The sequence below is a fragment of the Mixophyes fleayi genome, chromosome 4 (assembly GCF_038048845.1).
Source record: "Mixophyes fleayi isolate aMixFle1 chromosome 4, aMixFle1.hap1, whole genome shotgun sequence".
Taxonomy (NCBI): Eukaryota; Metazoa; Chordata; class Amphibia; order Anura; family Limnodynastidae; genus Mixophyes; species Mixophyes fleayi.
Window position 1 is genome coordinate 60365051 of NC_134405.1, and position 11525 is coordinate 60376575.

The 11525-nt window shown below is 42.1% G+C and overlaps 1 protein-coding gene across 1 annotated transcript in view; it reads left to right on the forward strand.

Moving 5' to 3' along the window:
• LOC142151488 (zinc metalloproteinase-disintegrin-like VLAIP-A) overlaps nt 1-8679 on the forward strand; it is a 53565-nt gene extending 44886 nt beyond the window's left edge. Inside the window, exons 17-25 of the mRNA XM_075207192.1 lie at nt 81-161; nt 969-1044; nt 1390-1489; nt 1964-2054; nt 3468-3539; nt 4094-4135; nt 5246-5281; nt 5374-5490; nt 6954-8679. Coding sequence (XP_075063293.1) covers nt 81-161; nt 969-1044; nt 1390-1489; nt 1964-2054; nt 3468-3539; nt 4094-4135; nt 5246-5281; nt 5374-5490; nt 6954-6980 — 642 coding nt within the window. The 3' untranslated portion in view covers nt 6981-8679. The remainder of the gene's footprint in view (nt 1-80; nt 162-968; nt 1045-1389; nt 1490-1963; nt 2055-3467; nt 3540-4093; nt 4136-5245; nt 5282-5373; nt 5491-6953) is intronic.
• Nucleotides 8680-11525: the final 2846 nt, after the last annotated feature.

An 11525-nucleotide genomic window follows, 5' to 3' on the forward strand; every position in this document is an offset into this window, starting at 1 on the left:
TTTGAAGCCAATAAGATTCATTTACGAACCATGAGATGTTTTAAATGAATGGACTGATGTCTCTGCCCCTTCTCTTGCAGGTCTGTTACAATGGGAAATGTATCGGTATTGACAGTGCCTTCCGATCAGCAGACTGCTCTGCCAATTGCCCGGGGCATGGGGTGAGAGCACAATGTACACTTGGGGATGTGGTGGTTGCAAATAATAATTAAAGCTACAGAGATAAATCTTTATTCCAGCGCTGCAGATAGTTGTAGTGAGTTATAATCTGTTATAGATCAAGATAAATACACAGATATGCATGCGCTTATTGTATGTATGGTTTATTGATATAGTGCTGACGTACTACGTAGCACAGTACAGTATTGAAACATTCACAGATTTGAGGTATTACACATGGTCTTTTAAACAGGAACACTTCTAAAATAGCCATAGCAGTTGCTGTTTTCAGGATTGGTTCCTGTATTATGTTTTTTAGAAGTCCGAACAGTAGGACTTATTCTGTCCAGCACTATATTCAGCTCAGATGAATAGTACTGGGCAGATTGACTCTTCCTGCACATATACAGCATGGTCCAGCTCCCATTAGCAGATATTGTGGGATGGGGGAAGTTCCACATGAGACATCCTCTCTGTTTGCTATGTGGGGCGGCCACCAGTACCTTGTTTTGTCCAGAAGTGGTTATATCATTTACATAACTCCCAAAATTGGCATTCTTGGAATTGTGGCAAAAGGGGTGTGGCCATGCCCTTTGAGGGCATGTTTTATGCCACAGGAGCAGATTGCAGTGCATATGGGGGCTAGGCATGCCCCCACTGTGCAGTGACCATGTCTCTTTCAGGCACGGCATGCTCGCTATGTCCCGATTACTGGATTATAAAAGTTGGGAGATATAGTAACAGTCTTAAGATTTGGTGTGTATAACACTTAAGATTACAGACTGCCTGACTGCCTTGTTCTTCTCCAGGTTTGTGACCATGAGCTGCAGTGCCGTTGCCAGGAGGGATGGGCACCCCCCAACTGTGACTCTGCCTCAGCATCCAGTACGTATATAATGTTGTATGTGCTATTATTACCAAGTCAATAGATGTACACCTGGGGAGCGCAGGAAATCACCCCAGTCATTTAACGGCACAGTTCAGGGACAGTGACAGTGTACTTATTGCACTGTACAAAGATACTGAGCCAGTCACTTTGCTATATTAGGTGGGATTGTATTGTATTTACATTTTTATATGCTGGTAAATATAAAATTTATTAAATGTTATAATATTTCTGCAGTCAGGAACGTGATGCGGAATAACATTGTCATACAATGGATACCCAAAATGTGTTACAACCCAACATGCTCCTGCTGACTTGATATATTCTTGTTGCTGTTATTGCAGATATTGGAATCATCGTGGGGGTGATACTTATTGCCCTGGCTCTTGTGTCTGGACTTATCCTGATGCTCGTGTTCCGCAAGAAGACAATGCGCTGCAAGGGGTACGAGGGGCAATAATGTAGAAGATGGGAGATCCAAAAAAGTGTATAACCGATGAAGGGGTGGAACCACACATAACAAAGCTTTAAATAATAGATGCAAAAGTGGGTGGTAATGTGATGGGTGCACTTTGGGGGGAATTCAATTGCCGGCGATGTTCCGGCGGACATCACAGCGACTGTGCACCTTACCGGCCGTTACGGTAGGGAATCTCCGCTCTTTTTCCTCCTCAATGGACTCATCACTGAACTGAATCTTGCCCTGTACATTTTAGTAACTGGCTAGGTGAACTGGGCATACCAATGCCCATCTTTAGACATGACTTTAAAATACTAGTCGCCAGCTTAAAAGTGGTGAATGGGGAGAGAATAGGAGGTTATAAGTTAGAGACATGATATTGATTAGACAAAGGTGAAAGAGGGGTTATATTACTTTTACCTTTCTGTCTAGATTGACCATAATCTGTTGTATTACAGCGGTTCTCCAGCCACAGTAACTGGTGCAACAAACCCATCATTCATTGAGCAGGGGCGGAAGAAGTCTGGCTCTCACATTTCAACACCAGAGGTAAGAGGTGCAACTCTGTGGCAGCAATTAAAAAGTCAACTATTTTATTCAGCCAAGAATGTGATCCCCAGATAGGGAGTCCGTTGATACCCTCAGGGTTTAAATAAGGTTCATGGTGGTTCCATTGATGTTACAGCATACTACACATGCAGGTTTGATAAAGGCCGCTTTATTCCAGGGTGTACTGTACATTGATGGTAACATCCACTCCGCTCATTACTGAAATTAGTGCACTGCTCACCCATAAAGTAAGGGGGGAAAGGAGCTGTTATAGAGAACATGCTCGTTTTCCAGCTAGCGATTTCCATGAAATTGACTAGACCCAAATATACATATCTGCTAATACAGCAATAACACGTGTGAGCTTTAGTTTGGAAGATACAACAGTGCCTGTTCCCTTGTGCAGTAGTATAGTTTACATGGGTTGGCCTGGGTAACACACACTGCTTTGCCGTCTTAGGCCATTCTGGCCCGCCCACGAATCTCATTCTGTGTTACCTTCTCTGCAAGCGTTTGCTTGTTGCAGGCAGGATTCAAACACTGGCTGGTCCAACACGATAACAGAACAAAACCCAGACACATTTCTTGGGCAAATATGAGTTTTACTACAAATATTATATAAATATGTAATTACCCTTTAATTTTATGTATAGCATTTGTAGTTTTGTTGGTTTAGTGTATTGGTAGAACTGTGCCTCAAAATGCGCTTTCTCACATAGGGGGAAGGAGGTGCAATCCTGCAGTTAGCATGTATTTAACAAGGGAAACCTCGATAGGAACCTTCCACCTCCTAGATGTATTGCCTGTACATGCCTTCTTGCAGATTCTTCTAAATGCATTGCCTTTTCTTTTTAACTCCTTTCTGTGTTTTTTAGTCACGTATTTATATCATCAGGCGTAGTGATTTCATTTTGCTGCCTTCATGTACAACACAAACCTGCTACCTGGATAACATTATAACCACTGCAGAGAGCTGTTCAACATTGCAACAGAAATAGACAACTCTGCCTAATGATATGAATACACAAGGACAAAAGGGACCTAGAACGTGAAGCAATGTATTCAGTACCAGTTGCAGCAAGTCGTGCGGAGGTCTATAAAGGGGTCATCTGAATGTAGAAACCCTATTTAAGCAGCATTAAAGAGCAGTTTATAAAAATAGTATGTGTGTGCCAAGCACGTGCATTTTAAGTGAAACTCCCCTGCACAAGACAGGGGAGATCCTATGGTCTGAAGAATAGAGTGAGGGCGGGACACAGCTCCTTTCCCTAGCACACAGTGTGACAGACCGTAGTGGGCCCGCCGGAGGAAGTGCATGTTGTTGCAAACTAATTTTACTTGGTGCCACCAAAGACATTCACTGCAGTAACTACTATGCTTAAATAATGTCATCTATGTTTCTTTCGTGTACAGCAAACTTCCAAGAACCTGTTGCACTCAGTGCCAACACCTCCGACACCACATCAGAAGCCACAGATTTCAAATGTAAGTTTCTTCTACTCTCTTCATTTGGTGACTGGTATTATAACACATTCCTATGGGCAATTGTATATCCACTATGGTCCTCTGCCCAGCAGTATGGTACCAGAAGGTGGACATGAATAGTGAATGTTTTCTTTGTATTCACTGAACTTTTTCCAAACACTGGACCAACCAAAACTAGAACAAGTTGTGTTCAGTGTCCATTCAGTGTTTTGTTAAAGTGCAGTGAGTATAGACAACAGACAGTAGATCACGATGTTGACCTTTCAGTAAAGCCACAATGGGTAACTTACTATGTTTCTCTACATACCTACACAACTTCATGGTACTCTAAGTGTAAAATGCTAATTAACTGATATAAGATAATAGTTCATTATTTACTAAATTAATAAATAGATATATTCCTGAATACTTTCATATTGATACTGCAAATTGACAAACTCTGAATATAACTACTCTCAAGGGGAGTTCTCTTCCTATAAGAGATCTACAGATCCACTGATGGTTTTTAAGTGTTGAGCTGCTTCTCCTGACTAAGTTCTTCTCTTCTCACACAGCCTACCAGCCGAGATGGATACCGAGGCCCACAATACTCTGTGGTAAGGACAACCCTGACATTAAATTCTATACCTGTTGTGCCATCCATCTCCGTCTTAGGAATGGAAATAGAAATATCGCCAGGTTTACTCACAAGGACGTATGAAGGCAGAAAATAGAGAAAAGAGTTCAAATAAATGCATTAGCATTGAGACTTTTATAAAAATTGGGATATTATAAGGTATTGGGAATTGTATCTTTAGATATTAAAGTATTGGGTATTATCAACTTTCCAACTGTATGAAGGATTGTTCCTTAATAGCCAGCTGGTGAACAAATACACTAAGGCTAATTTATGTTGGGCCCATAGTCTTGTTCCATACACAAGGATTGGTGACTGTTCTCTGCACTTGTGCACGATTGATGCTCAAGATGTGCATATATTTGCACAATACTTGCTGCCAAATTAAATTTGCATAACATGCAGTAGGTATTTGAGCACAAACTATCTGGGTCCTTTTCCCCAACCCCACCATTAAATAACAGTGCCTTTTAGTTTAATAGATTTAAAGTACTTTTCAGTTTTATATTATCCAATATGGTAAAGTAAAGGGAGAAAGGTCACAAATTTGAGTTAGAGAACCATCTAAATCCGTTCCCAACCTTTATGGTCTTGTCACAGAAGACACAGGGTGTTTGTTTGGAGTACGTGAAAATATTGTTGTAAATGATACTAGAATTATTGTTAAGCATATTTGCAATTCAGTGACTCAGTCATGCGTCCTGACACGCTCGGTACTCTAAATTAATTGGTTTTTATTCCAGGCGCCCTGACCTAAATGACCAGCCACTGCCGCTTCCCCAACCATTGTGCAGGGCTTGAATGAGAAGCTCTGCTGGGAAATCCTAGTTAGGAGACCAGGTTCATCTGGTGTTATGCTACACAAAGGATTGAAAGGGGGGGGTGGTGTTAGGTCATTTATGTTGGGTGATGAGGGGGCATTGAATGAAACTGAATTAATTTGCAGTTTAGTTGTCCTATTAAATAGTAAATGTAGTATCTGAGTAGACTGTGCTGGGTTGCGGAGGCTGACTGAAGAGAAACCGTTAAGATTTACTCTTACTGTGTTCTCTATACATATTTATTTCTTTTTGTTTTCTTTTGTTAACAGACCACAACATCAATTGAACTCGATAAAAAATCCCCGGTAAGAAAAAAAAAATACTGAGCTTCAGATGTGTGAGTGACTATGTAATACAGTATAGAAAATGGTTTGGTAATGTCATTGCTTTGTTTTAGGCATTACAGAGGCCATCTACTGCTCCGCCCCCAGTACCCTCCACTAAACCCATGCCTCCCAATCCTCCACCCCAAGTACCTGCCAACAAACCAGCGCCTCCCAATCCCCCAACAAAGGTATGTAAGATTGTGTTACCTGGCTCACTCTTGTTTGCTTCAATGCGCTCTGGGCATTATTTGGAGTTGGGAGCAAATCCATCTAAGGGGTACAAATTTGCACCTGGACAAACCCGGTTGCAATACAAGAGGTGCAAACCACATTTCAACCTTAACTAGTCTTCCATCCCCTTTAAATCCTCTGGTGACCTTACTATTTATTCATAGTTAGCAGTCCTTGCTCTTTTAGATAACACCTCTTCTTATGAGGAGATGGATACCGGGCAGTTACAGTAGTTCTCAAACTGACTAAAGCAAAACATTTTGGAAATGTATTAAAAGTAACATCCGTATCATTGGAAGGATTCTCAACCTGCACCCTCTAATAGCTGCTGGACTGAGGACAGTATCATTGGATGCCTCTTCTTATACTGAATCTTCATGTTGCTTGCCTTACCGACTCCTTACATCACTCACGTAACATAAAAATTAGAGATGCTCAGTACTTTCGCGCTTTTTCGGAATTGAGAACGAGGCAAAGTGTCATCGTTACGTCGTCGGATCTCACGAGTTTTGAAATCTATAAATAACGCCCTCCACGGCGATCTATCGCCATTTGAAAGAGAGACACAGAAGGGGTAGCACACTGTGTAGAGCAGTTGGTCAGCCAAATAGATAGAATAGAAAGAGGAGGGGGTAGCAGTGTTCAACAAAGTCTACAGTGACATTCAGGAGAGCTCGATTGCTAATTCTCATTGCAGAAAAATACAAATACTAGTGCTGGCAGGCTTTTCTTCTGACTTTGTGTGTAACCTATATAACAGCGTACAATTTGACTGCAATGAGAAGAGCTCCATTGCTAAATGTCATTGCTGAAATACAAATACTAGGCCTTGCATGCTTTTCTTCTGACTTTTCTTTTCTGTCACTGCTGTGTGCCAATGTGTCCTAGATGTGGTAGGAACTGCCGTGTGTTTGTGTCATTGCTCTGTCGCTTACCATCCAGCCAGATCGCTGCAGTATTTGTCCGAAAGTGTATGAAAATATTATTGTGACCTGTAAGGTGGTCAAAGTTGACTGCAAATGACTTGAAATTAGTGTTATTGAGGTTAATAATAATGTAGGATCAAAAAAAAAAAAGAGCAAAATTATGTGATTTTAGCAATTTTTCTAAAAAAAAATACAGATCCATAACCAAAACACAAAGCTAATACAGGTCCAAAACCACTTCACGGGGGTCAGTGAGCATCTCTCATAAAAGTATAGTTTGTTTAGGACATCATTTTTTTATGTCCTAAATAGTACTCTATCCTCAATCAGTGGTTCATTCCACCCTGCACTTCAACACAGCACACATACATTACATTATACATATATATTTCATGCTCATTTAGCAGTTTGTTCCAGCCTGTTTGAAATGTAGTATTCCTCATGCTATCAGATACGGTGTCTATCTTTAATTATTAATACTGTTAATATTTCAGGCATTGAAACCACCTGTGAAAAATTAATATGGACCACACATGAAACGCCTGTGGATGACAAAAGTCGTTTTGTACATTCTGTTTCTGTCTTAAGTAGCTCTGTATGAACTGAAAACCAAACCAGAACCTGAGAGACAGAGCTGATGTAGTGCACTTTACTTGGCGTTCAAGTTATCGGACTCTCATTACAGGCACCTTTACCTGTGGATTCCCCATCTTCGTGGGTTGTAAATATCTCGGTCTCCTTTTATCACCTATAAAACCTTTACTATCATTTTGTCTCATTTTATAGCTTTCTGTATAAACCAGATTTTGGAAACCTGTGGCTCTATACCTGCTTTATGCAATACGCTGTATTGTCATTTTTTAATACCGTGTGAATTTTTTTACTGTATAGGGACAGATTTTTGTACTGTTTAAAAAAAAAAATCAAAACCAAAAAAGTTGCTTGTGTAATATTATCCTTTGTGTGTTTCATCTCAGAACACTTTCAAAATCAATCGTATGACACATGTAGGTGGAGCTTCTGTCTTATGTGAAAATTGATGAAATTAATTGGGAAGATACTGTGCTTTCTGATATTGGCATTATAGTTAGAATCTCAATGAGGATGTAAAATAAGTACCATAGTTTCACAAATTCAGCATTTCCTATCCATAATGAAGGCTTCTGATGGGCCCTAGCTAACAGGAGAACTAATGATACACTCCTATAACTGGTTTGTTTCATTTGGAACCCAAAATGAAGTCTGCATGGAGGAAGGGAGGGGAGGGGGTTATGACACCTGCAAAGTGCAGGTCACAGGGAAATCCCGATTTTATTTTATTTTATTTTTTTTCATTTCAAAATCACAGGAGCCCTAATAATGCCCCCAGTCCCATTCCTAAGGCAGGCAACATTTTTAATCATATCAATTTGAAACCAATAATTCTGATGTGACATCTACCAAAGTTGGGAGTCACCATTGGAGTAAGCCAAATACACAGTGCTGCTTTCTTTTTTGCCAGTAATTTAGGGATTGTGTTCTATTAACTAATAATATGTTATTTCTTTGACCTTCTACACAGACCCTTGCTATTAATATTAATATTTTGGATTGGTAACCAAGAAACAGGCAAAATGGCATTCCTACTTTGTTATTCCCATAACTAATATATTTAAATATATTTGCTAGGATGCTGGTTCAGTATACAGTATGCAGTATACATACGGGATATACACTACACTTGAATGTTACATTGACTGCTATGTAAAAATGGATTATGGGATACTGTCTGCCTTGTGTCCAGAGCCTAATCCAGCTCACTGCTGAAACTTTTGTTCTGTATGTACATTTTGTAAATAGGGTAATTGAATTGCTTATTGTGACATTGGGGCCGATTCAATTAAGCGTGAAAGGGTAATGTGTGCTATCAAGGTACATGGATTAACATCTCTATAAGGTGCCAGGGAAAAATAAGTGGATTTTAACCCTAATCTTTGGAAGGCTCCTACGGGACTTAATTGAATCTGCCCCGTTGTGTCTTAATGGGGGGATGTTTACAGGTCTGTTATCATATTTTACAAGCACAAAACTGTTGGTTGCATTTGATCATATTTAACAATTAAGTTCAATATTCCTTTTTGAGAAAATCATCATTATAAATGCAGAATAGATCTTTTTGTTTTAGCCAGTTATTTTATTTTTTATATGATGACAATATGCAATAAACGGCATATACCATAACCATTTTAATGTCTATTGTTTTTTATTTTGTATTGTTTACTGCATGCACATAAAATTAGATCAGACAATAACTGTATATGGGTGTGTACAGTCATCAACCAAGCGCACTGAGTGCGGCTCCCCTGTGATTCAGGATCAAAGATCAGGCTGTTCTGCTATTCGACTGTTTAACCAGATCTGCCTGTGTGTTTCCTGCTTTTATCTGTCAAAGCAGCCAGAGTTTATCTTGTGAATCCATACGGACCAACACTTTCAAAAGCGGTCATATCCACCGTCAGTAGACTGGTCATTTAATTTTGTAATATACATTAAACTGGTGTTTCTCTAACTGGGATCCTTGGAGTCCCAAGGTTCCTCCAAGAAGCGTCAGGGAGGCAAAAAAGCATTATGGAGGAAATTAAAATTATTTGTGGTCCTAAATTTGTATGTATGAATTAAACTTTGTGTGGTGACATTTGACACTAAATATTCTGCCGCTGATAGCATGTGAACAATGCACCGCTGCTTCATTCTAGAAGATTCTTAGTACCACCCCTGATGACTCCTCACCACACACTGCACAGACAGTTCTATGTCTCACTTCGCTAAGCTTTCAATTCCTCCAGCTTTCCACAGAAGCAGATGACAGCACCTCTCAACTGACCTAAATGGCAAATTCCTGCTGGTATTTTATTTAATTTTTTGCTTGCTTTTGTAGCCCAGCTTTGGAGGAGGATGGGATATGGACAGGTCGGGCTACCTCAGTAAGTTCTGTAGCTTTTTTAGGGTTCCGTATGCTAAAACAGATTATTAATAGTCTAGATGCAGAGGTTTTCAATCTTCACCTCAGTGTGAGGAAGATGCTGCAAGTGGATACAATAGTAAAACTAGCTTATTGACAATTAGGGGTTATATATGTAATCCCCTGTCACTGTGTGTAGTGTTGAGGTGCACAATTTAGGCAGTACACCTTCTTCTCAGTCCTGGCTAGCTCCTGGCATGGATGTAGATGACCAGAGGGTCCCCGTACATGCAGGTTATTTTCCTCAGTCTCTGTGAAGATGTTGGGACACAGGTGATATAACTTGTGGTGCGGTGCAATCAAATGTCTCAATAATTTGGGTGCCAGATCATCTCTATATTGCAAAATAAAGTCTTTATTTACACTCCTTCATTCCAGCACAATCTTAAACTGTTGCAGTGATAAAATAAATATGTACAGTTCTTATATATATCTCCTGTCTCCTACTGCACTGTGCTTAATGGCTACATGGACAGAATATGAATGGGCAGTCACATCCAAAATGACGGCTCTCTAGCTCACCATCATCTCTCTCTGACAGCAGTGTCCTTTGTAGGGGTATTATATCTCACCCCTCCTCTGCAGGGGTAATAGCTCTCTCTGCTGTCCTCTGTGGGGGGTATTATATGTCACCCTTCCTCTGTGGGGGGTATTATATGTCACCCTTCCTCTGCAGTGTAATATCTCTCAACCCCTTCAATGTTTGCTCCCTCTCCATTCTATCATCCTGTCAGTTTCTGAGGTTATATATCTCTGAAATCTGTCCCATTACTAGTATTATGTCAGTGATGTTGTACTCTCACCCCTTCTCTGACGGGGTAATATCTCTCTCACGTCCTCTGTGTGGGTAATAGCATTCACCCCTCCTTTGTTGGGGGTATTATCTCTCTCACCTCTCCACTGCGAAAGTATTATATCTCACCCCACCTCTGCGGGGTTAATAGCGCTCACCCTTCCTCTGCGGAGGTAATAGCGCTCACCCTTCCTCTGCGGGGGTAATAGCGCTCACCCTTCCTCTGCGGGGGTAGTAGCGCTCACCCTTCCTCTGCGGGGGTAATAGCGCTCACCCTTCCTCTGCGGGGGTAATAGCGCTCACCCTTCCTCTGCGGAGGTAATAGCGCTCACCCTTCCTCTGCTGGGGTAATAGCGCTCACCCTTCCTCTGCGGGGGTAATAGCGCTCACCCTTCCTCTGCGGGGGTAATAGCGCTCACCCTTCCTCTGTGGAGGTAATAGCGCTCACCCTTCCTCTGCGGAGGTAATAGGGCCCACCCTTCCTCTGCGGAGGTAATAGCGCTCACCCTTCCTCTGCGGAGGTAATAGCGCTCACCCTTCCTCTGCGGAGGTAATAGCGCTCACCCTTCCTCTGCGGGGGTAATAGCGCTCACCCTTCCTCTGCGGAGGTAATAGCGCTCACCCTTCCTTTGTGGAGGTAATAGCGCCCACCCTTCCTCTGCGGAGGTAATAGCGCTCACCCTTCCTCTGCGGAGGCAATAGCGCTCACCCTTCCTCTGCAGGGGTAATAGCGCTCACCCTTCCTCTGCGGAGGTAATAGCGCTCACCCTTCCTCTGCGGAGGTAATAGCGCTCACCCTTCCTCTGCGGGGGTAATAGCGCTCACCCTTCCTCTGCGGAGGTAATAGCGCTCACCCTTCCTCTGCGGGGGTAATAGCGCTCACCCTTCCTCTGCGGAGGTAATAGCGCTCACCCTTCCTCTGTGGAGGTAATAGCGCTCACCCTTCCTCTGTGGAGGCAATAGTGCTCACCCTTCCTCTGCGGGGGTAATAGCGCTCACCCTTCCTCTGTGGAGGTAATAGCGCTCACCCTTCCTCTGCGGAGGTAATAGCGCTCACCCTTCCTCTGTGGAGGCAATAGTGCTCACCCTTCCTCTGCGGGGGTAATAGCGCTCACCCTTCCTCTGTGGAGGTAATAGCGCTCACCCTTCCTCTGCGGAGGTAATAGGGCCCACCCTTCCTCTGCGGAGGTAATAGCGCTCACCCTTCCTCTGCGGAGGTAATAGTGCTCACCCTTCCTCTGTGGAGGTAATAGCGCTCACCCTTCCTCTGCG